This window comes from Mauremys reevesii, linkage group 9 (assembly GCF_016161935.1).
Source record: "Mauremys reevesii isolate NIE-2019 linkage group 9, ASM1616193v1, whole genome shotgun sequence".
Lineage (NCBI taxonomy): Eukaryota > Metazoa > Chordata > Testudines > Geoemydidae > Mauremys > Mauremys reevesii.
This window is the reverse complement of record NC_052631.1, coordinates 61,379,071-61,403,436: the sequence shown is the minus strand read 5'-3', so window position 1 is coordinate 61,403,436 and position 24,366 is coordinate 61,379,071. Positions and strand designations below refer to the sequence as shown.

General features: G+C 53.6%; 1 protein-coding gene across 2 annotated transcripts in view; it reads right to left on the bottom strand.

Annotated features, from left to right (window-relative positions):
• Positions 1 to 24,366, bottom strand: part of SASH3 (SAM and SH3 domain containing 3) — a 34,149-nt gene that overhangs the window by 5,414 nt on the left and 4,369 nt on the right. For both annotated transcript variants that reach the window (XM_039487704.1, XM_039487705.1), the window contains exons 3-7: positions 9,461 to 9,556; positions 8,563 to 8,712; positions 6,402 to 6,543; positions 4,702 to 4,865; positions 2,808 to 3,014 (exon numbers count right to left, since the gene is read on the bottom strand). In XM_039487704.1, the coding sequence (XP_039343638.1) occupies positions 2,808 to 3,014; positions 4,702 to 4,865; positions 6,402 to 6,543; positions 8,563 to 8,712; positions 9,461 to 9,556 (759 nt within the window). The remainder of the gene's footprint in view (positions 1 to 2,807; positions 3,015 to 4,701; positions 4,866 to 6,401; positions 6,544 to 8,562; positions 8,713 to 9,460; positions 9,557 to 24,366) is intronic.

Here is a 24,366-nt window from a genome sequence, read left to right as displayed (position 1 = left end):
GCTGAGATTTAAAGGGCTCTGGGCTCCCTGCTGCTGCTGGCAGCCCAGAGCCCTCTGATTCCCGTCCGCGGCTGAGATTTAAAGAGCTCTGGGCTCCCCACGGCTGCAGGTAGCCCAGAGCCCTCTGATTCCCGGCCGTGGCTGGGATTTAAAGGGCTCTGGTCTCCCTGCCCCTGCGGGCAGTGCAGAGCCCTTTGAATCCCGGCCCCGGCTGAGATTTAAAGGGCTCTGGACTGCCCGCAGAGCGCCGTGTGTGGGGGATTTAGAATCCTCCGGCGGGCCGCACAGTGAGGCTCCGCGGGCCGCATGTTGTGCAGGCCTGTTCTAAGGCATGTTTTCTAAGCTTTTAGGGTATGTCTACACTGCAGTAAAATATCCCATGGTACTGAATCCCAGAGCCTGGCTCAACTGACTCAGGTGTACGGCTAAAAATAGCAGAGTAGACTTTGGGAGGGAGGCATCTACATTGCTCTTTTTAGCCCCACAGCTACTTGGCCAGGCTCTGAGACATGGTGCCATGGGTCTTTTAGTGCAGTGTAGCTATATCCTTAGTCATTCTCGTGGCTCTTCTCTAAACCTTCTCCAGTTTTCCAACATCCTTCCTGAACTGTGGACGCTAAAATGGAGACAAGATTCTAGCAGCGGTCACACTAGTGCCAAAAACAGAGGAAAAATCACCTCTCTGCTCCTACTTGAGATTCCCTGTTCATACCTCCCAGGATCACATTAGCTCCTTTGGCCACAGCATCGTCATGGGAGCTTGTGTTTAGCTGATTAGCTGCCACAGCCCCAAATCTTCAGTCTCTCTGCTTCCCAGGCCAGAGTCCCCCATCCTGTAAGTATGGCTGACACTCTCTGTTCCCAGATGAATACAACAATTATTGTTTGCTTGTGCCCAGTTTACCAAGCAATCCAGGTCACTTTGAATCAGTGACCTGTCCTCTTCATTATTTACCACTAGCCCTATTTTTGTGTCATCTGAAACTTTTTCAGTGATTTTTATACTTTTTTCCATGTCATTGATAAAAGGGTCAGATAGAAAAAACACCTGTTTACAGTTACATTTTGAGGCCTATCAGCCAGTTTTTAATCCATTTAATGTGTGCCATGTTAATTTGATACCATTCTAGGGTTTTTTTTAAATCAAAATGTGCGGTACCAAGTCAAATCCCGTACAGAAGTCACTATTATCTTGATCAACAAACTTGTAATCTCATCAAATAAAGATATCAGGTTAGTTTGACAAGATCTGTTTTCCATAAAGCCTTGTTGATTTGTATTTATTACATTACCCTACTTTACATTTCTATTATTCAAGTTCTGTATCGGCCACTCCATTATCTGGGTAGGATCAATGTCAGGCTGACAGGTCTATAATTACCCAGGTCATTCCATTTTCTCTTTTTAAAAATTGGCACATTAGCTTTCTTCCAGTCTTCTAGAACGTCCCCAGTGCTCTAAGACTTATTACAATCAACATTAACACCCAGCTAGCTCCTCAGCCAGTTCTTTTAAAACTCTTGGATGCAAGTTACTGTAAGTGCTCATTTAAAAATGTCTGACTTTAATAGTTTCTGTTTAACATCCTCTCGAGATACTAGTGGAATGGAAAGAGTGCTACTGTTACCATATGATGAGACTATATCATTTTTTATCCTCAGATACTGAAACCTTCTGCCTTTCACACATTATTATTGATAATTCTACCATTTCCATCTAGTATGGACCAATACTACTATCAGGATTCTTTTTGTTCCAAATATATTTGAAAAACTCCTTATTGTCCTTAATTCTGAAGGCAATTTATTTCTCCTTCTGTCCCTTTGCTTCCCTTATCAGTTTTCTACAATTCCTAACTTATTATTTAAATTCATTTCTATCAACTTCCCCTTTCTTCCATTAGTTATATATTATAGATCAAGCTGATGGGTGGCCCTTGGGATTGTGGAATAAACACATTTTTTTTTCTCAGGTGCCAGAATTTCCAGCTGTCCCTGCCTGGCTGCCAAAACCTCCAGCTACCTCCTAGCAGTTTCTACTGCATTGTTACTCACTATCAGTCTAATCTCTGATGGTACCTTGAGCTGAAAATGTGAGGGAAGGTGAAAACTGAATTTAATCTAAACACTAAATTAACTACCTAATCAGTTAATGCAGAGGTGAGGCTGCCTAGTGCCCCCCACAGTATACCAAGAATGTTTAAACTGAAACCTCTATAAACCAGCAAACGAAAAGTTCAGGTAACACAAACTTAAACCTCTGAAAATCAGGAAATACAAAGTTAAAGGTATGCCCCCCACAGGCCACCTTAACTCTGCCCCCTGGAGCTGGCAATAGCCACTGTAAAGGGTTCAGTAAGGGGTCTGTGTGGTAATAATGAGGAATGAATGGTTAAGTGGACATGCTATAGTTTGTGTTGTGGTCTATAGATGAGAATTGCAGCATTTTGATGCCATGCACTGCAGTCACATTCCCTGTGTTTGGTGTGGCTGCACTGAATGGTGCAGGGATCAGATGGAGCAGGTTGGCAGAATTGTCACTGATATGAGAGATGAGCAAGGCTGGGGCTGGTGTCAGCATCGCTGCTCCCTCAAGCCCTGCCTTCCTCTCTGGGCAGGGCTGGCATCCCCACTCACTCCCCACATTCCTGCGCACCTCGCTTTTGCGAAAAAAGTCAGGATGGCCGGGACAGGGCTTAAGAAAGGGACTGTCCCGGCCAAAACAGGACGTATGGTCACCCTACTGCTGGTGCCTGTGTGCAGGTCACCTGTCCTCCCCTTCCCCAGAGCCCGCGGCCAGGCTCTCACCTCCAGGTTTATGCGCTCCAGCAGCTCGTGTAAGGTCTTGGGCTTGGGCCGCTTGCTCTTGCTCTGCACCCGGCTCTTGCGGGCTGGCACCGGCTCCTCAGGGATGATGTCCACATAGATGAACTTGAAGGAGCCCACTCTGTTGTTTAGCACCCCTGTCCAGGTGCCCACGGGGGGCTTCTCTATGATCCCGATGATGTCCCCTTTCTGGGCCAAACATGAAGAGGAATCCCTTTGAGAACCTCTACCCACTGGGCAGGTGGGACGGGGCTGGGCTTGTCCCACCTGCGCTGTGGTTGCTGGGTCTGTGCCCACGGGCTCCCCTAGCAGCGGCACAGGTAGGAGCTGGGTGGAGGCCTGGCCCCCCCACAGTACCGCTGACATGCTGTGGGGGACAGCCAGGCAAAGGTGCTGGCATTTGTTCCCTGGAGCCCGCCTGTGGTCGCGAGCCACAGGGAGGGTTCCCACAGTTGGGAGCAGGTGTCGTCCTCTCTCCTACCCTTGCAGTGAGGAAGGCGAGGGTCGGGGCTGCCTCTGCCAGGCTTTTTTGCCCCACATTTTCCCTACTGGCATCACTGGTCAGCTCCTCTGGTGCCAGATGGGGCTCCGCCAGGTGCTGGTGTGTTAGTACATTGCCAGCCAGCTGCTCAGGGGTGGGAGCACCAGGGGAGACCTGAGGAGCTAAGCCACTGGGAGCATGCAGCAGAGGTTGGGGCAGAAGAGCTGGGCCGAGGCCCGGTATCTGCAGGTGGAAGGTGGCTCTAAGCCTCCTCTCTGCCTCTGGGAGTGAGAGCCTGGTTTGGGGCTGCTTGCCCTGATGCCAAGGCTACAGTGTTCCCAAGAGCCCAGTGTAGCACCCTGGCCTAGCCTGGGGAAGGCTGGTCCAGGGGTTAGAGCAGTAGCCTAGGAACTGGGAGCCCCTGGTTCAATTCCCTGCTCTGCCACAGAGGCCCCGTGGGACCTTGGACAGGCCCATTAGCCTCTCTGGGCCTTGATTCCCCCATGTACACTGGGACTATGGCCCTGCTGCCTGGAAGGTGGGAGGAGAAACCCATGCAGTCCAGTTGCACGATGCTCAGGTGCTGTGATGAGGGGGGGGCAGAGTAGGGTGTGCCCCTGACCCAGCCCCTGCCCCCTTGTCCTGGGAGGACGAGGAAGAGGCTAGGGTCATTTCAGCAGCTCTGTGCTGCTCTGGGACTGTGCCTGGGGAGCCAGCTGTTCTCCGACTCGGTTGTGCTGCAGGATTGACTGCAGGGCACTGGGCTGGCTGCTGGCCCCAGCCTAGCTGGGCTACAAGGCTGAGCTATCTATGGCCTGTTAGCCAATGGTGGGGGCAGCAGAGCCAGCACCAGAGCTAGCCTACCAGCAGCAGAGCTCTGTGCTGCCCTGCGAGTCGCCAGGAGGGGCCTGCCATGGGGGACAGCCTGGGCTTGTGCCTTTGTGATGGTTACGGGGGTGATCCTGCTTGCTGCAATGCAGGCCCTGGCGAGGCTGGAGAAGGCCCTCCTAGCAGCTGAGCCTGTCCAGCCCCTCAGCTGCAGGGTGTCTATGAGCAGCTGAGCCGGGAAGGGGGTGTTAGTCCCAGTTCATGCTGCCTGGCGCCTTGTGGCATGGGAGTCGCATGGAGGTTGTGACTCATGAGAATGACACACGAAGTGCTGTCAAAGGAGACCGGGGCCCTTCCTGTTCTGTTTCCATTTGCACTTGGAGAAAGGACAGCTACGGTAAAGGCCCAGCCCCAGAAGCTCCTCCAGTTGAGCCAGGGAGAGCTGGCTCCATGACTTGAGCCTGCTGAGGCCAAGCGAGCAGGGACCGGTGGTGGTGTGTGTTCAATAATAGCTCTTTCTCTCTGCACCCATCTTCCTCCTGCTCCAGCCGGCCAGGCCTTACTCACCCGCAGCTTCAACGAGTCCTTGTCGTAGGGGCTGGGCGTGAAGTCTGTATGGACCCGGGCTCTCCCGCAGAAAGGGCCACTGTAGGGCAGGCTGGGCTCCTCCAGCCTCACACTGTTGCGATTGCTGCCTGTGGTGCAGGGACTGGTGCAGCCCAGTTCACTCCCTGCAGTGGGGGCAAGATGTCAGCCTCTCCTGCTGAGCCAGCCTGGCCAGGAGTTTTGCTTCCCTTCCCTGGGAGCTGGCCCCACCCAAGGGCAGCCTCTGACTGGGGTAAGTGACTGTGCCGCTGTCATTTGCACTGGGCTTAGGAGTTTTTTTCCACTGCGCCTGCCACAACCCTCCAGCTGCCAATGAGCAAGAGCCCCAGTGCCACGTGTGAGACCTACACGTAACACAGGGGTGCCCCTCCCCCATGGTGGGCAGAGCTGGTTCCCCCTGCTCTGCAAGGGACCGTCACCGCCTGGGCGCTGCTACTGCCTGTTCTCTGCACAGTAAAGGAAAGCGCAGCTGCTTCTCGCGGCATGGGGTAAGGAGGCAGGACGAGGGCCTGACGTGAAATTCTGCCACCCGACATCACCCCCACAACTCCATGAGCAGTGTGTAGGGCACGTAGGGTAGCCAATTTTCTAATCACATAAAACCGAACACCCTGCCCCTCGCTCGCTCCATCCCCCTCCTGTCGCTCGCTGTTCCCCACCCTCACTTTCACCAGGCTGGGGTAGCAGGTTGGGGTTCAGGAAGGAGTATGGGCTTTGGGCTGGGTGAGTGGGCTCTGGGGTGGGGCTTGGGATGAGGGGCTTGGGGTTTAGGAGGGCGCTCCAGGTTGGGACTGGAGTTTGGGGGAGAGTGAGGGCTTTGCCTTGGGGTGGGGCCAGGGATGAGGGGTTTGAAACAGTCACCAGGTCCCTGCGGCCTCTAGGTGCATGGGCAGCCATGTAGATCTGTGGGGTGCGTGCTGCCTTTGCTCCCGCAGGCGCCATCCCCCACAGCTCCAACCGGAGCTGCCAGAGTCCCTTTTCGACCGGGCGTTTTGGTTGAAACCTGACACCTGGCAACCCAAAGGGCACATATACGCGCGCTGCAATTACAAACCCGCGCCAATAAGTCTGAGCCTGGCTCTGCACACAGCTCTAAGGCCACCTGTGTTCATGGTTAGGTGCCACCTGCAGCAAGGGCTCTGCAGTCTGGGGGTGGGGGAGCCGCAAGGTCTACCCATGAGCCCGAGTGCTCGGCTCTGAGCCTGGTTATGCAGGTTAAAGGCAGGGGACATGCACTGTAGGTGAACTGAGCCAGCCCCGAGCCCCTGCATCCATGGTAGTGTGTGTGTCCCAGCCATCTCTGGCTGCACTAGACGGGTGGGGCTTCTCCCACCTTTGCCTGGGGCAGCTCCCTGGCCAGGGCTCTGCCCCAAGCAGGCTGAGGCCTAAGGGTGGTGGTGGTGTTGGCAATCACCGAAGCCCTGTTGGCCCTCATGCCACACTGTCCCTGGGGCAGGCAGCAGGGGCCAAAAGGTGACAGGGTGCTGTGTCCATGTGGGCTAGGCTGAGACTGCTCTGGCCTCCGCCCTTCCTGCTGGGGGTGGGCCCTCTTCTGCCTCCAGAGGTGCCTGGGGAGAGCTGGCCATGGGAGGGGAGCTGGTGGCATGTGAAAATGCCCCCTCCCACTGAGCCCAGGGGAGCAGCATGGCACCTGCGCTCACCACTGGATGTCTGGCGGCTGAGTGGTGTGTGCATGTCCTCTTCCAGCTCCACGTACGACAAGGGCATCTTCTCGAGGCTTGGCTCCTCCAGGCTGCCGTCCAGCGACATGGGGGACATAGATCCTTCCTCCCCCACTTCTCCCTGCAGGTAGAGGCCAAGGCAATTAGTGCAGGCTGTGCCAGAGGGGCTGGTACTCAGTCACAAAAGCAATGTAACAGGCCCCGGCTTGGCTTTCTGCATCCAGACGCCTTGAGCACACGGGCTAACTGCTACAGAAAGGAGCAATGCGATCACCATCTGGAATCCCCAGACCTGGGCCTCCTGGGGCTTGAAAACTGGGTCCAGGTATTTCAGAGGGGGGTTCTCCTGGCAGCAAGTGATGCTGAGAGGTGGAGTAAAGAGGGGCCAGGGGTGTAAACTGTTCACTTTCCTGTTTCACTTGCTTGGGGGGGGGGGGGGTCTAGGTTAGTGGATGGGAAGTGTCCATCTAGAGCTGTCAGTGCCCTTCCCCCTCCCCCGCCCCAATCTAGTCATTCAGTTTCCTCTGCCTTTGTTCAGATTGCTGTGGCCCGACAGCTTCACGCTGTCCACCCAGCCTTCAGCGGACATGGGCCATTCACGGGGCCGATGAAGAGTGCTGGAGTAAGTTTAAAATCACTTTGCTACAGAAGTTTGAGATGACCCTTGTTGCTTACAGAAAGGGACCGTGCGGGGCTCAGAGAAGGCCTGATAAGAACTAGTCTAAAGTTGCAATGAGCTGGGCGAGTATATCAGGGAGGGGATGGCTGGTAGGGGGAGTGCACACTCCAGGATGTAGGCACCGCTCTCAGAGTTCGAAGAATGGCTTAGCAAGCAGAAACCCAACCTGATCCAAAGCTGGGCACAGAGCTATGGGAAGCCAGCCTGGGGCAGAGGACAAAGGTGAAAAGGGGCTGGCACAAAACAAGCTACGGAGGTGGGGGCAAAGGTGCCCAGCCCATAGGGAACCTTGGGCAGGGCCGGCGCTTCCATTTAGGCGACCTAGGCAGTCGCCTAGGACACCAGGATTTGGGGGGGTGGCTTTTTGCCGCCCTTAGCAGCAATTCGGCGGCGGGGGGTCCTTCCGCGCTCCGGGTCTTCAGCGGCAATTCTGCGGCGGGTCCTTCACTCGCTCCGGGAAGTGCCCCGAAGACTGGGAGCGCAGAAGGACCCCCCCGCCACAGAATTGCCGCCAACGACCGGGAGTGCGGAAGGATGCCCGCCTAGGGCACCAAAAACCCTGGTGCCGCTCCTGACCTTGGGCCAGTCAAGCGAGCCTGAGGAGGGGAGGGGACAAGCCAGCTCATGTGATGGGTGCTTGTCCAGTGAAGGGTGGAAAGCAGCAGAGCCTGAGTGATCAAATAAACCGTGTTGCACTCTCTGGATGAGGGGAGTCAGACCCCAGGCACAACTACCCTGGTCGCCAGGCAGCCACTAGCCCGTACCCTGTCTTGGGAGCTGGTGAGGCGAATGAATGGGACAGTGGTTCAGGAATAGTGAGATACAGGCTGGTTGGAGCACCCTCTGCCCCAACTGCAGGATAACTATGTAGCCTAAGCCAGCCGGGGAGTCCCCCGCCCACCACTACCTGCATGTTGGTGGTATCTGTTCTTATGCACTGGGGCAGGGCAGGCGTTGTTTCCACATGCCTGCACTGGAGGCATAACTAAGAAAGGACCCCCTCTCCCTCACAGGGGTTTAGAGGTCAGACAGGCAAGAACGTTCATACTCGAGTCTTGCTCAGGATCCCACAATTCCTAAAAGGAACAGCAGTGAAAGAGTTGCTGTCACATTGTCATCAGTAGGCCCCAGAGTTAACTACCTTTGGGGAGGGAGTTGCTGGGCGGGCTGCCCCCTGCAGGCTCAGGCAGGCCCCAATGCACCAGGTCATGTTCACAAGGTTTTCTTTGCAATCAGAAGGACTGGGAACTCTACTTTGGGAAATGAAAACCTTGATTGTACAGGAACCACCAGAGACGAGCCAGGCTGGCAGCCAAGCTGGCACCAGCTCGTCTCAGCTCGCCCAGTGCCCCACTTTGGGCACTGGTCCTTTCTTTTCTGTGGGTTCTCTGAGTTCCAGGTCTTTGTCCTGGGCTGACACCCTGGGATCTGAGCACAGAGACCTGGCACCCTGCTCCTTACCTTCCCCTCAGCCAGTGCCTTCACCACCATCTTGCCCATCTTCCTGTTCATGGTACGGGAAATGACAGCTCTCCACTTCTTACCCAGCTTCATGCCACTGCTCTTCCCAGTGTCATCAGGAGGTGCATTGGCCAGGTCATCCTCAGGAATCTGCAGGGACCGTCACAGCTGGCAGTGAGGGACGGGGGACAGAGCCAGAGAAGCGAGTGCCCTGCTCTTCCCTCTGCCCCTCAAACTAAGGAAGGATGAGCCAGCTGGGCTGCCGCCTGAGGGTTGGGAGGATGCCCTGAGCAGAACTCTCCACAGGGAAACCCAGTGCCCCACACAGCTGAGCCCAGGCACTTGACTGTGGGGAAGAGGCACATCTTCAGTGAGCACCGAGAGTCCACCTTTGCCACACGCTGTCCCTGTGCTGAGAGACGATGGGGGTGCGCCCAGCAGGTGAGAGCCAGCTTGGGGAGCAGTGCCACACAGAGCAGTCAGTGTCGTGGGCACCTCTGACTCTTCTGAGAAGCTGTCTACCTAGGACGGGTGCAGTGTATGTACCATATGTGTCTGGGCGTGGAGTGGTGGGTGGAGTTGGGGCTGTAGGAGCCCAAGGGGCGAGTGGGTTGTGGGTGGAGTGAGGCCAGGCTGGGGCTATATGGGCCCGAGGTTGGAGCAGGCAGTGAGTGGGGCAGGGCTGGATGGAATATATGGGCACAAGAGGGCAGTGGGTGGGGCAGGGCTGGGGTTATATGGGCCTGGGGCAAGCAGGGACTGGGCAGGAGCCAGTCCCCCTGTGTGAGTGGGGCTGGAGGGGTTTCCCTGAGGGCACGGAGTGGGCTAGGATGGGATGCCCATGGGGCCTGGCAGCCCGTGAGTGCAGTCGGTTTCTCCCTGTGGCACAGATACTCACGTTCTCCTCCAGGTTAAACTCCTTCTCGCTCACCACGGGGGAGCTGGGCTTGGCCTTGCCAAAATCCTTGAAGCTGCTAGAGCGCTGCAGGGAGAGCTGTGAGGGAGCAGGGGACAGCATGAGCCAGCAAGCCCCCTCCCGCTGAGAGCCCCCTCCCGCCCCGGGCCTGCCCCCTCCCGCTGAGAGCCCCCTCCCGCCCCGGGCCTGCTCCCTCCCGCTGAGAGCCCCCTCCCGCCCCGGGCCTGCCCCCTCCCACTGAGAGCAGCCTGCTGCCCCGGGCCTGCCCCCTCCCTCTAAGAGCCGCCTGCTGCCCCACCCTGACATGACACTCAGGAGGGGCCTCCCCATTCTGCAGCATTACACTCTGCCCCTTCCCTGGAGCCTGGCCCCCGGCACAGGCCAGGAACAGACCAGGGCTCAGCAGATCTGTCCCCATCACGCAAAGCCCTTTCCTACCTCTGCATGTCGCCCTGCCCCTCCCCGGCCCCACCCTGGCTGGAGGGCTCTCCCATCCTGCAGGAACTGCTCAGACATGGGGGTAGCAGGGCCATGATTGGCAGGTCAGACTGGTACCAGATATAGGCTGCCCTCAGCGCTCCCTTTATTGGAGGGCAGAGGCACTGTCTTCCAGGACAGCCCGCAAGGCGCAGCCAGGTGCAGCGGCGGTGTGCTCAGATACAGCACGCACCATAGTGCCACCTCGCAGCTGTGCTGTACACTACAGTTAATGTCCATTCCGCTGTCCCTCCTGCCTCATCCGCTCTCCCCTGCCCTTGATCGCTGTTTCCCTTGGACCAAGGCCCATCGACTGCCACACTGGTGTGGGAGAGGACGTGCCCCAGGCCCTGCTCCCTTTAGCTAGCTAAACACACAGCCACAGACCCTCTGCCCTTTGCTTGGAGACACACCAAGTGCTTTTTAACTAGCCTGAACCCATGCTCAATGGCTGCACTTTAGACAGAGAAAACATGCGGCCCATTCCCAGGGTCACGCTCTGAGGCTGGAACAGGCTGCAACAGGCTGCAGCTTGCTGGGCTCTGACCCTTAGCCAGCCCCTTCCTGCTGCTGCCAAGAAGTGGCTGCTGAGTCTGCACGACCCACACTGCTCCAGGGAGTTTGTAATCTAAACCCAGGACCTGGGCCCCCTCTCACGCCTGGGTACGTTTGTAGTCGGTGGTGTAAAACCAGAGGATTTGAGGGGAGCATCAGGCCCAAAGAGGAGGAGCTATCGGGATCTGTCCCTCCAGCAGCCCCATCCATTGCTGGCTCCAGGATAGCTGCAGCATCCGTGGCCTGGCACTGTGTGGGCAGGGTGTGCTCCCTCTCCAGGCCAATCATCCTGTGGGGGGAGGGGTACAGCCCCACACACAGGTCTCTCCCAGCCTGTGGAACCACCCTGCCACCCAGTGCAGGGTAATCATCTGGTAGGATGGTGCCCAGAGAGCTTCTCTGGCAGCAGGCCCAAAGCCCAATGGCAGCGCTGCCCAACTCCCACAATGCTCTAGCAAGGGTTGCAGTCAGTGGTGGTTTCCTGACACCCCAGCGCTGGGCAACAGGCGACTCTGGGCAACTCTCTGCTCGCCTTGACACAGAATATGTGTCCAGATGTTTGGTCTTTTCCTCTTCACACGGCAATAATAATACGAAGGGAACACATAGATATGGAGGGGTGCAAATATCATCATCAAACATGCCTAGTCTGTTGCTCCCTGCTAGAGTGACCTCCGATTCCAGGCAGACTTCGACACCGATTCTTGCCTTTCGATTCTAATCTGGTACCGCCTCTGATCTCTGGTCTCCGGTCTCCAACCCCGGCCTGACTGACCCTGACTCTTATTTGACCTGGCCTTGTGATTCCTCCAACTACAGCCCGGTGACGCCCATCCCTGATGAGTAGACCACAGCCCAGCTGTGACCGCTAGGCCAGACTGCCTACACCTGGTCCCTTACACACTGGGGCAGTCACAAGTTACTGAGGCTTTGTTGTAGCTCTGTGTTTTCAACAGGCATCACTGGTGTAGTATGTCCTGCAGAATGTGTGCTCAAGAGCTGGTTTACATGTCAACTCCAGGGCATGCTCAGAGTCACATTTACCAGACAAGGCAGAGGACACTTCACGTCTCCATCAATTATTATAGGTGTTTCTTTACAGAGATTTTTTTCTCCCATGTGAAAACTGAGCAGTAGGGTGTGACTATGTGTGCCCATTTGATCACCCTATTCCTTAGGAACATCTATCTGTAGGAAACAGGGTATTAAACTGAGAAGTGGAGGTGGGAGAAGGGTTGAAAAACCCAAGACTAGATGGATGAACATTCTACAAAATTATTTGATTAATGGTGGAATTTCCGAAGAACTGCTTCAAGGCAGGCTGGAATAGAGAAGAAGGATCGAAGAGCTGACCTGATATAGAAAGAACTAAGGTTAGAAGATGAAGTGATTTACTGCAATCACAAACGTATGCCCTATAAGTGATCCAGCATAGTCAACATGGAGTCACTGCCATGGCATAGCTGATGACTTCCAAGGATGCAGTGGAGCATGTTTAGACATCTCACCGTGTTGCCATTTCCTCTTTCTGTGCATTAATCTCCAGTCACCACACACTCCTGGCCAAGACTCTCTTTTACAGTCCCAAATGGCCTCGTGTAATTCTTGGAATACACAGGCCCTGGGCTTTGTAGGAATAACACTCGGGTGCCACATATTAGGCAACCTTGAGATATGCTTAACTGTTCCCTGTGAGCAAAGAAAGCGGGACACAGCTGTTTTTGTGCATGAGTCCATCTACCCCTTGTAATGTCAGACACTTTCCTGCTGTACTCTGGCATTTGTTGCAGGCAAGGTTTCACTTTGTGCTATGTAGAACATATCAACTGTCTGGTTCAGTTCAATATCCCTACCTGCAACTTCCAATGGCCAGTGTGAACCACAGGTGCTGACTTTTTTTTCACCAGGGGCTGCTGCACCCCCTCTCCAACCCAAGGCCCCGCTCCACCCCCTCCACTGAGGCCCTGCCCTCGCTCTGCCTCTTCCCGCCCCTGGTCTGTCCCCTCTGATCTTCTCTCACATGAGAAATCACTTCTCCTGTTTCAGGTAGGGAAATGTCACCAGCTGATTTTACAGGCAAAGCTGCACCACAGCATAGAAGGGCCCCTTTGGATATCAAAAGCTTTATAGCCTCATCAAAAGCCGTGGGTTAGTCTGGAGACCAGCACCCTCTCTGTCTGTCCATTGTGTCAGAGTGCACGTAGGGGCTGTCTGCTGTCAGGCATACAATGCAGGACCTCCTCTCTTTACAACTCGGCAGTTTAGCAGATGCTGTTTACAGTTAGCTGTTACCTTCACTTTAATAACGCCCAGGAAATGAGGATTTCCCCCTGTGTGTTTTTAGTAGCACCGAGATTTTCTACAACTTCACCACTTTAAATTGTCTCTAATAATCCTACTCTAAAATTAGACACCACGGACCCCTGTACCAAGATCCATTTCCTACTCCTTCCACTTGTAAAGAAATCCATCCGCTATGGTCTTCCATATTTAACAGTTGTAGTGGTGCTGTAACATCTTCACTGGACTCCAGGCTGTCATTTGCAAACTGATGAATGTTCAAATCTCTGGCATTGCCCTCAGGAGGGGGCTGTTGTGTTGACCTGCACATTTTCTCTGCAGAGCCCAATTTGTTGCAGTTTTTGTTCTTGACCCAACAGTCACTAAAAGACTCTTTCACACAAAGAAATAATAGGGTCTGGGTGCTCTTCAGGTTGTACTTCCTCCTTGTCCCCCACTTTAGTTGCTGCATAGATGATATGAGGCCAGGGCCAGTGCAACCATTTAGGCGACCTAGGCGGTTGCCTAGGGCACTAGGATTTGGGGGGGCACCATTTTCTTCTACAGCGACCGCGGCAGCTGGATCTTCAGCCTCCTCGGTTGCTGCCGGCATTTAGGTGGAGGGAACTGGGCCAGGGGAGCGTGGGGAGGGCCGCCTGCAGCAAGTAAGGGGGGAGGCGGCATGCAGGGGAACTCCCCGCCCCAGCTCTCCCCTACCCCGCCTCCTCCCTGAGCATGCCGTGGCTGCTTCACTTCTCCCGCCTCCCAGGCTTGCGGTGCCAATCAGCCGCAAGGGGGGCGCCTCAGGGCGAGGGTGCGCGCAAGGTGGAAGTTTCGCCTAGGGCACGAAACATCCTTGCACCGGCCCTGTATGAGGCTGTCGCAGCTCCTTGGCATCCTTGTAGCTGTGCCCATTGATACAGTAACTTCTACTGCAGGTTTTAAGGTCAACTCAGTCTCAGTCAATAGCTGTTCTCAGATGGCTTCATTGTGCATCCCACACACTAGCCAGCCCCTTAATGCATCATTGAAACTTGCTCCAAAGCAGCAATGTTGTTAATGGCCTTAATTCAGCCACAGAATCTGGAATCATTTCCTTCCCCTTTTGATTCTGTTAATAAAAGCAGAGGCTCTGCAATGCCCAGTGGCTTTGAGGAACAGGGGATCTTGTAGAATCTCAACCACTGCTTTGGCTGCAGGCTTAAGCGGAGCTGTTAGGCTATGCAGCATGCGATATGTTTTGGCCGCATTGCACTCAGTAAAACCTCCACCTTGTTTCATCAGTTATCCTATTAGCTATGCTAGGCTGTTCCAGTCTCTCATTATAGGTGGGCCAGGCCTTTGCTGAGCTCCCAAACAAGTCAAATTTCTCCAAACAGCCTTTAACTGCTACATGAGCCTGTCACTCACAGTCACAGTAGCTGCAATTTCACTGTCACTCAGCCCCTAGTGCCCTGTGTTCCTGGATCAGGGTCCCATCCTCACCACCAGTCATTGTGGGTTGTGCTCTTTATACAACATTGGTCATATGAACGAGCCAACTGGGCATGGTGGGCTCCAAATGGCCACACCATGCCAGGCCTCCTTACACATACCCTGCTGCTCTGGCTGGTGGCTGGCAGTTTTAAGAACACAGACGGCACCAATAGAGAGCAAAAACTATTTAAAGGGCTATGACCCTATTCCCATATGCTCCATTAGCCTTCTTGGTTAAAGAGAAAAGCTTGAGAACATGATTCCCAAAGGCCCAAAAACCAGAAGGGGAAAAACACAGACACACATGTTATTAGGTTTTAAAAGTCTCAGGATTTTTAAGCCTATCTCAGGATTTTGGGGTCTTGCCCCCTGATTTGGCAGCACTGCAACGGCTATACCTGCAAAGTGACACTGGATTGTCAAGGGAGTTTTTGTTCTCTAGTGCACTGCACGTGTGTCCCACGCTGTACTGAACCCACTTGGCAGAACAGGCTGTGGGAATGGTAGGGGAAGGCGCACCCCTGGGCATAAAGGGAGGGTTGGGCTGACTCAGGTGACAGGCCATGTCTCTGCACAACCACACAGTATGGAAAACTGTCCGCAGGGAAACACAGTGATTTTGTTCAGAATCAGCGCAGGGAGAGGGCTGGTCACAAACGCAAGCACTTCCAAAGAGGCTGGTGCAACAGCAGCTGCCTTAGGCCCCTCCCACTTGCTGTCACTTCTGCAGGCATTGATGGGACCCCATGGAAATCCTGGCCACAGGGTGGTTGCCTTCACAAAGCACAGGTTCGTGTGGTGCCAGCGCAGTCAGTCAGTTGCTGTAAGCCCGCACCTGCTGGTCTCACCCCTTGGACAGTCTCTGCACTGGTGATCTAACAACACCCAAAACTGCCTGATCTGTCCTGATGTTCCAAGATCCTGCCTGCTTGGGAGCACCTGGGAAAGCCACACCGCCGGGCTATCCTCTGCAATGGCTGGCTGCTGTAATCAAAAAGCCCCACAATGCTGGCAATAAAGGTCTTTGGTCCCTGGCAGGTGTGAGCAAAGGTCCTTTTTCCCTTCCGTAATGTGTACATACCAGAAAATAAGACTTTGCCAGCTTGTATGAGGGGCTGGAGGTGAGCCAGGAGTGATGATCCTGGCTGTATAGTGAGCCTCCTGGCTGACAGCTGTGCTGTAACCCCTGGGTTTGCTCAGCCCACTCAGCATATCCAGGAGTTCTCTCTGTACTTTGCTCCTCCAGGGAGGTAGTGAAGACAGCCTGGAGGCTGTGGGTTTCAGACCCCTCACCACTACAGTGCCTCCTCATGGCAGGGCATTGTGTAGCAGCTCTCTCTCTGCCTAACACCCCCCTGCCGACAGTCGCCCTGGTCCTCTGGTAATCTGCCTCTTCCTGCCACTCAACTCTCCGGCCAGGTCACAATTCAGATCTCTCCTTCTAGGGTAACAGAAAGTCCAACAGTCTAATGTCCTCACCAAAGGGTCTTTGCTCTGGGTTGTGTGGTGCTCACAACCTTCACCATGGTTTATCCCTCCTCAGGACTCCCAAGGCTCTCCTCTGGGTCCCCTAATGAAAATCCCAAACTAAGCATACAGACACAAACCAATTTCAGCCCTCCTCGGCCTGGGCCTCGTCTCCCTCTTTGCTGCACTGTTCCTCCACTGGGCACCTCCCAGGCTCTCTCCCTGGTTGTCCAAATCCTGCTACTGGGGCTGCTCTACTCTCAGGGGCTGCTTTCTCTCTCCTGGCCTCCTGCCAGGATTTGCCCGCTCGGGAGGAACCCAAGGTCACCCCACTGGCCCCATGGAGTGAGTGCAGAGTTCCTCACTCTCTACTGCCACAGCCCCTTTCCACTCTCACCTTCCTGCTTGTGTGAGCCTGGGCCACCTCCAGGTGCAGCCAGATAAGTGACCTTTCATGCCTTCATTAACCCTTTCAGGGAGAGTGTGGGGTACATGCCCCATCAGCGCAACCATAAAGGCTAGGAACTTGCTTTTAACACCCGCCCAAAAAATCACTCCAGCTGGGTCCGAAGCCAAGTGACATGGTATTTCCAGTTGTGTGGAAATATCCCTGGCTCACACATAGCACTGTCAAGCATCTGGTGTATTACTATAAATAACACAGTAAGCTGGGCTGCATGGAGCTGTGCAGCACCTGGTTCGGGAACAGTGTCTGGGGTGCATTGGGGGAGGAGGGGGAGTGAGCTGTCAGCCCAGGGCCCAGCTGCAGGCACAAGGGCAAACAAAACACTACCATTGGGGGAGAAGATGGGCAGGGTACAGCGGTGGTTCATGGCAGTCGGGCCCACCCTGTAACCTAGGAGCAAGCCCATCATTTCTGTAGAATTTAAACATCTAATGGGAGGGAGGAACCAGCAAATAGCATTTCCAGTTTATCTGCTTGCAACAGGAGCAGGGAGGAGGGATAGCTCAGTGATTTGAGCATTGGCCTTCTAAACCCAGAGTTGTGAGCTCAATCCTTGAGGGGGCCACTTAGGGATCTGGGGCAAAATCAGTACTTGGTCCTGCTAGTGAAGGCAGGGGACTGGAGTCAATGACCTTTCAAGGTCCCTTCCAGCTCTATGAGATAGGTATATCTCCATATATTGACAAAACCATACATGTGTTACACTAACACACAGCTATCTCCTAGAGTTTGTGGATAACCTTAAATGAGAGGTGGGAATAGTCCCATTCATTTCTATAGGGTTTTAACACTGAAGCTAGAAGGTGACTCTTTCAATCACATTGGCTATTTTACAGCCTCTTTTTAGCAAAAGTATCAAGCTAATGTGCCTCTCCATCATTGCTGGAAGGAGTCTGTGTGTGCCACTTGGGGGGATTTTACACACTGGACTAAACAACCTGAGCCTTAGGGCTTGGCTACACTTGAAAGTTGCAGCGCTGGGAGTTGCAGCGCTGGTCGTGCAGCTGTGTAGGGACAGCGCTGGTGTGTGGCCACACTCACAGCTACCAGCGCTGGTATGTGGCCGCATTTGCAGCACTGTTGGGAGTGATGCATTATGGGCAGCTATCCCAGTGTTCAAGTGGCAGCAATGTGCTTTTCAAAAGAGGGGGGTGGGGGTGGTGTAGTGTGACAGGGAGTGGGGGGAGAGAGAGAGAATGGATTTTTGGAGCCTACACTGTGTGTTTAGCTTCCTGCCTTGAAAAATCAGAAAATGTTCCCGATCCCTTAGTCTTAACTCTTAATTGCAAACAGCCTGCATCCAAACGGACTCCCTTTCTCTGTCAAGCAAACACTCACTCCCTGCCTGCCTCATTCACAGAGATTATCTCATTTGATTGTTCACAGCCAGGTACAGATTGATCACAGCAAACAGGAGTGGTGTTTGTTTTTTAGATAAGCAGCTCCGGGATCAACGGAGCTCCGGAGCTCCGAGTTCACAACAAAACAAAGAGAGGCTGCATAACAAAACAAAGAGAGTAATTTATAAAAGCATTCTGGGATATCTGCTAATACCCTGGAGGCCAATAACAGCGCTGGTGTGTGTCCACACTTGACGAGCAGCGCTGGATCACCAGCGCTGCAATCGCTACACCCCAACCAGACCAAGTGTACAGCCAGCGCTGCAGCCAGGGAGTTGCAGCACTGGATGTGCCTTGCAGGTGTGGACGGTTACTAATTGCAGCGCTGGAAAGCCTCCACCAGCGCTGCAACTTTCAAGCGTAGCCAAGCCCTTAGAAAGTGACCACTAGATGGTTGAGTTCAGGATTCTGACAAAAGGAAGAAAGGAGAGTAGGAAAATACGGACCCTTCAGAAAAGCAGACTTTGAGTCCCTTAGGAAACTGATGGGCAGAATCCCCATGGAAGCTAATATGAGTGGGCAAGGAGTCCAGGAGAGCTGGCTGAATTTTAAAGAAGCCTTATTGAGGGCACAGGAACAAACCATCCTGATGTGCAGAAAGAATCGCAAATATGGCAGGCAACCAGCTTGGCTTAACAGTGAAATCTTTGGTGAGCTTAAACTCAAAATGGAAGCTTACAAGAAGTGGAAATTTGGACAGCTGACTAGGAAGGAGTATAAAATTATTGCTAGAGCATGCAGGGGTGTAATCAGAAAGGCCAAGGCACAACTGGAGTTGCAGCTAGCAAGGGATGTGTAGGGTAACAAGAAGGGTTTTGACAGGTATGTTAGCAACAAGAAGGTCAGGAAAAGTGTGGGACCCTTACTGACCTGGTGACAGATGATGTGGAAAAAGTTGAAGTACTCAATGCTTTTTTTGCCTCGGTCTTCACAGACAAGGTCAGCTCCCAGACTGCTGCACTGGGCAGCACAGTATGGGGAGGAGGTGAGCAGCCCTCAGTGGTAAAAGAACAGGTTAAGGACTATTTAGAAAAGCTGGACATGTACAAGTCCATGGGTCCAGATCTAATGCATCCAAAGGTGTTGAGGGAGTTGGTTGATGTGATTGCAGAGCCATTGGCCATTATCTCTGAAAATTCATGGCAATCGGAGGCGGTCCCGGATGACTGGAAAAAGGCAAATCTAGTGCCCATCTTTAAAAAAGGGAAGAAAGAGAACCCGGGGAACTACAGCCTCACTTCAGTCCCCAGCAAAATCATGGAGCAGGTTCTCAAGGAATCCATTTTGAAGCACTTGGAGGGGAGGAAGGTGATCAGGAACAGTCAGCATGGATTCACCAAGGGCAAGTTATGCCTGACCAACCTGATTGACTTCTATGATGAGATAACTGGCTCTGTGGATATGGGGAAAGTGGTGGATGTGATATATCTTGACTTTAGCAAAGCTTTTGATACAGTTTCCCACAGTATTCTTGCCAGCAAGTTAAAGAAGTATGGGCTGGATGAATGGACTATAAGGTGGACAAAAAGCTGGCTAGATTGTTGGGCTCAACAGGTAGTGATCAACGGCTCGATGTCTAGTTGGCAGCAGGTATCAAGCGGAGTGCCCCAGAGGTCAGTCTTGGGGCCAGTTTTGTTCAACATCTTTATTAATTATCTGGATGATGGGATGAATTACACCCTCAGCAAGTTCACAGATGACACTAAGCTGGGAGGAGTGGTAGATACGCTGTAGGGTGGGGATAGGGTCCAGAGTGACCTAGACAAATTGGAGGATTGGGCCAAAAGAAATCTTTTCAGGTTCAACAAGGACAAGTTCAGAGTCCTGCACTGAGGAAGGAAGAATCCCATGCACTGCTACAGTTTGGAGATTGACTGGCTAAACAGCAGTTCTGCAGAGAAGGACCTGGGGATTATAGTGGATGAGAAGCTGGATATGAGTCAGCAGTGTGCCCTTGTTGCCAAGAAGGCCAACAGCACATTGGGCTGTATTAGTAGGAGCATTACCAGCAGATCGAGGGAAGTGATTATTCCCTTCTATTCGGCACTGGTAAGGCCACACCTGGAGTATTGCGTCCAGTTTTGGTCCCCCCACTACAGAAAGGATGTGGACAAATTGGAGAGAGTCCAGCGGAGGGCAATGAAAATGATTAGGTGGCTGGGGCACATGACTTACGAGGAGAGGCTGAGGGAACTGGGCTTGTTTAGTCTGCAGAAGAGAAGAATGAGGGGGGGGATTTGATAGCAGTCTTCAACTACCGGAAGGAGGGGTGGGGGTCCAAAGTGGATGGAGCTAGATTGTTCTCAGTGGTGGCAGATGACAGAACAAGAAGCAATGGTCTCAGGTTGCAGTGAGGGAGATCTAGGTTGGATATTAGGAAACACTATTTCACTAGGAGGGTGGTGAAGCACTGGAATGGGTTACCTAGGGAGGTGGTAGAATCTCCATCCTTAGAGGTTTTTAAGGCCCATCTTGACAAATCCCTGGCTGGGATGATTTAGTTGGTGTTGGTCCTGCTTTGAGCAGGGGATTAGACTAGATGACCCCCTGAGGTACCTTCCAACCCTAACATTCTATGATTCTATGAAAACCAGTGCAGTGAGTTGCTGTATTTTCCTTTGAGTGCACTTCCTCCAGCATCTGGCACTTCCTGGGAACTCATGGCCCTGCAGCCTCATCTGGCTTTGTTTGTGGGATGTGGTGAGTGAGTAGGGCTGGGTCAGGCTACAATTTGATTATGGTGACAAAAGTTTAAGTTCTAGCCTCTTGGGCTGAGCAGCTCCGCTGTATAAATCGGGCACTATGCGGGGCCAGCACCAGGTGACACATCTGTCAGCAAGTCAAAGGGGACACACACGGGGTCGGCGCTAGGGTCAGCATCTGTCAGGGAGTCAGATGGGACGTGCATGGGGCTGGCATTACAGATCAGCATCTGTCAGCAAGTCAGATGGGATGTGCATGGGGCTGGCACTAGGGGACAGTGTCCATTGTTGAATTGGAGGGGATGCGTGCAGGGCTGGCACTACAGCATGGCGTCTGTCAATGAGTTGGAGGGGACACATAGGAGGACAGTGCTAGGAGATGGTGTCTGTCAGTGAGGCAGAGCAGACACATATAGACCCTGAGTTAGGCAGCCCATCTGTTGGTGAGTCAGAGATGACATGCACAGGGCCAGTGGTAGGCGACCCATCTATCGCTGAGTCAGAGGGGACGCGCAGGGGGCCGGCAGTAGATGACCCGTCAGTCAATGAGTTTGTTAGTGGGTCAGAGGGGACATGCGGGGCTGGCGCTAGGCGACCCGTCTGTCGGTGAGTTGGAGGGGACACGAAGGGCTGGCGCTAGGCGACCCGTCTATCAATGAGCAGTGGGGACACATGGGGCTGGCACTAGGGGACACACAGGGCTGGCGCTAGGCCACCCATCTGGGAGTGAGGCGGAGGGGGCGGGTGCTGGAAATGTCAAGTGCCTGGAAGAGCAGCTGGAGAAAGCCTTGGCAGAGGATGGCTCTCACTGGAAGTAAAGGGGGGTCAGGCAGGAGTTTCAATGCCAGTAGCAATGGGGAAATGAAAAGTGACTGACTAGCGTCAGTGAGAGGCTCGGCGGGGGTGGTGGAATGCAGGGTGCCAAGAGCTAGAAAAGGAAAGTAGGGCCGGAGGACTAAGAGCCCAGGCCCCTGAGAGGAGGGGAAGTGAGAGTGGAGGGTGGGGCAGTGAGAGGGGAGGGGATGCCCAGCGAAGCCTGCTGCTATGATGCTGCCTCAGCCTGCCCTGCCTTCCCCAGAGAGGGCCTGTTTCCATGGTGAGAGGAGGAAGGATGTGGTACTTCCCAATATGTCATTCACTCTGTGCAGGGCTGTTGCAAGGGCCTGCTGTGTCAGCCTGGAGGGACAGACTCTCTGCAGAGCACCCCAGAGGTAGCAGGGGAGTCTAGCATGTGCAGGGGTGGGTTGTTGTTCCTGGGCCAGGACAGCAGTGGTGGGATAGATATTTCCAAGGGCTGCTGATTGCATGAGGCTTGTAACCTCCCATGCTATGTGGAAACCAAATCCTCATTAAGCCCTCCACAGACACTCCTGAGCCCACTGCCTGGCCTCAATATATCACCTCCAAAGTGGGTCGATGCCCACATTCAGCTGGCTGAGGTCAACACAAATAGTGGCTTCCTCTTCCTCATCCTCTCCCTTGCAGAGCTGCCCACTCTCACAGTGTTGGGGGAGGACAGATTTGGGTTCTCATTAGCTCCTGATTTGTTGTCTTAAAACTTGTGAAATGTTTGCCCTTATCCAAAATGACCGCCTTCCTATTCCTCTCAATGGGACTGAAGCCAAAGCTCCCCTCAGCCAAGATAGCTGCTGTTTTCCTACCGTCTTTGCAGATAACAGAGAGGCTCCTACAGGGATTACGGGCATGAGGGGGATGTAGTGGGTACTCTTCCAAGTTCTGCCTATACAATAAACCCCACCCACTCACGATGCCAGAATGAGGCACTGCTCTCAGTAGCTATCGAAAGTTCATAATGTGAGCTCTTTGTACTCCATGGGACCTTGGGCTGGGCTTCCTTGTGGCAGGAGGAAACACAGAAGTGGTGGTATCTCCCAACCCCACCTGCTCCTACCTCCAAAATGAACCATCACTTAGTGCAGGCTGCACAGGTCTCCATATTAGACTGGCTACTCTCCTCGCCTGGGCACTGAAATAGTTCAGTGTTAACAATGACAACATCAGTACTGACATCTGACTTAGCACCTACTGAAATAAGTGGTTCAGATCATATCTCAGAGCTATTGTCTGAGGCTCTCCACAGATGTGGCTGCATCAATCATAGAATCATAAACTATCAGGGTTGGAAGGGACCTCAGGAGATCCCACCCCCTGCTCAACGCAGGACCAATCCCCAGATTTTTGCCCCAGAACCCTAAATGGCCCCCTCAAGGATTGAACTCAAAACCCTAGGTTTGGCAGGCCAATGTGCAAATCACTGAGCTATCCCTCCCCCCTTTGGTTATGTTCACGTCAAGTTTTATGTCACAGCCGTAACTGCTAGAGAGGCACTATTGTTTAAATTGAAAGCTGAGACTCTGAAGAACAAGAGGGCAGCCTGGGGAAGATGGATACACTGCAGTACCATGTACCAGCCTAATGCTAGCCCTGGACTTCCCCTAGTAAAGATGGGCACTATCCCCCATTGTTTCCAAGGGAGCTGAAGCCAGGCTGCCCTCAGAGAAGATGGTAGACCCTCAAGGAGGCCCAGGCAGGAGACATAAAAATATGGAGGTGCCAGGTAGGGGGAGTGTGTTAAGAAATTGGAATCTGAGGCGTGAGGAGTAGGAGGAAGACTGAGGGAGATCACACCTTGGTAGAGGCGGAGTTCCTGGGGAGGTTGGTTGGCGTTTGGGGTTCCTGGGGACCATAGTCGGGGGCAGGGTTCCCAGGGAGATTAGATACAGGTGGGGCTCCTGCGGAGGTTAGGTTCCTGGGGAGGTTACTTAGGGGGTAGGTTCCTGGGGTGAAGTTAATTGGGGGCGGATTCCTGGAGAAGTTTATCGGGGCAAGGTTCCTGTGGAGGTTAGCTAGGGGACAGGTTCCTGGGGAAGTTAATTGGGGGCGGGTTTCTGGGGAGGTTAGTCGGGGTTTGGGGTTCCTGGGAAGTGCAGTCGGGGGCAGTGTGTCTGGGGAGATTAGATAGGGGACAGGTTCCTGAGGAAGTTAATCGGGGGCAGGTTTCTGGGGAGGTTAATCCTGGGGTTGGCTGTGGTGTATTGAGGACTGTGTTGGAATTGCAAGCTATCACTTTAAGAGTGGAGGTTTTCTTGGTCTTGCTTGCAGTCTAATGGGTTCTGTAGGAAAGCGTGTGATAAGAGTCACTCTGGAAAAAGCCAGATTAGAACAAGGTGGGGTAAGTAGTGCCTCCTGCCTTAGGGAGCAGCCCAGTTTCTTTCTCTCTGGTTTTGATTACCGTGTGTGATCTGTCTGGTGTCTAAGAATAAAAGTAGTGCTATGCTGCACCCTTCCAGCAGGAGTATTTGATGTCTTTATCTAATTTCTTTGTGTGTAGGTCATGAACAACACTGAGGAGGCACATCCTGGGGAAAATCCTTTGTATCACTCTAATGGCTTGTGGCAATGCTTGTAGCCACCCCTTATGGAGATGGGTCTGGTGCTGTGTGTGTGCTCTAGGCAGGCCCTAGAGCCAATATGAAAGGCCTGCGCTGGCTACACACCAGGCCCCCTGCACCCCATGGGACTCTGCTGGATCAGGGAGAGCTAGGCTGCTTGACCCTGAAGTGTTGGGGAATGGGTCCAGGTGCCTACCAATGGCCAGACCCAGGAGCCGTGTCTTCTTCAGCCTCCTCTTGCCTAAGGTTGCTCAGTGCTAGCTGGTGTTGAGCACTCACTGGAGCCAGTCCTTGCAGGCTGCCAGAGGAAGTGGTTAGCAGCACGTGATCAGCTCAGCCTAGAATTGCCTGCACCACAAACACCTTGAAGGGCTTTGATCCATGAGCTAAAACCCTGGTGATGTTTCTGCAAAAGTTTCTCACCAGCCTGAGAGCGGAGCAGCTACTGCTCTCTGCAGACGCAGCCCAGCCCTTCAGCACCCTCACAGGAAGGAAATGACAAGTGCCATCCCCCTTACCCACAAATGCACAAGCAGGGGTTTTCACACCCCTGCACTCCACGCTGGGCAGGAGCCACATTCCAGTACACTAGCGCCAGGATCATTCCAGGACTGGACTCTGCTCTCACTCACATCAGTGCAAACCAAGGAGA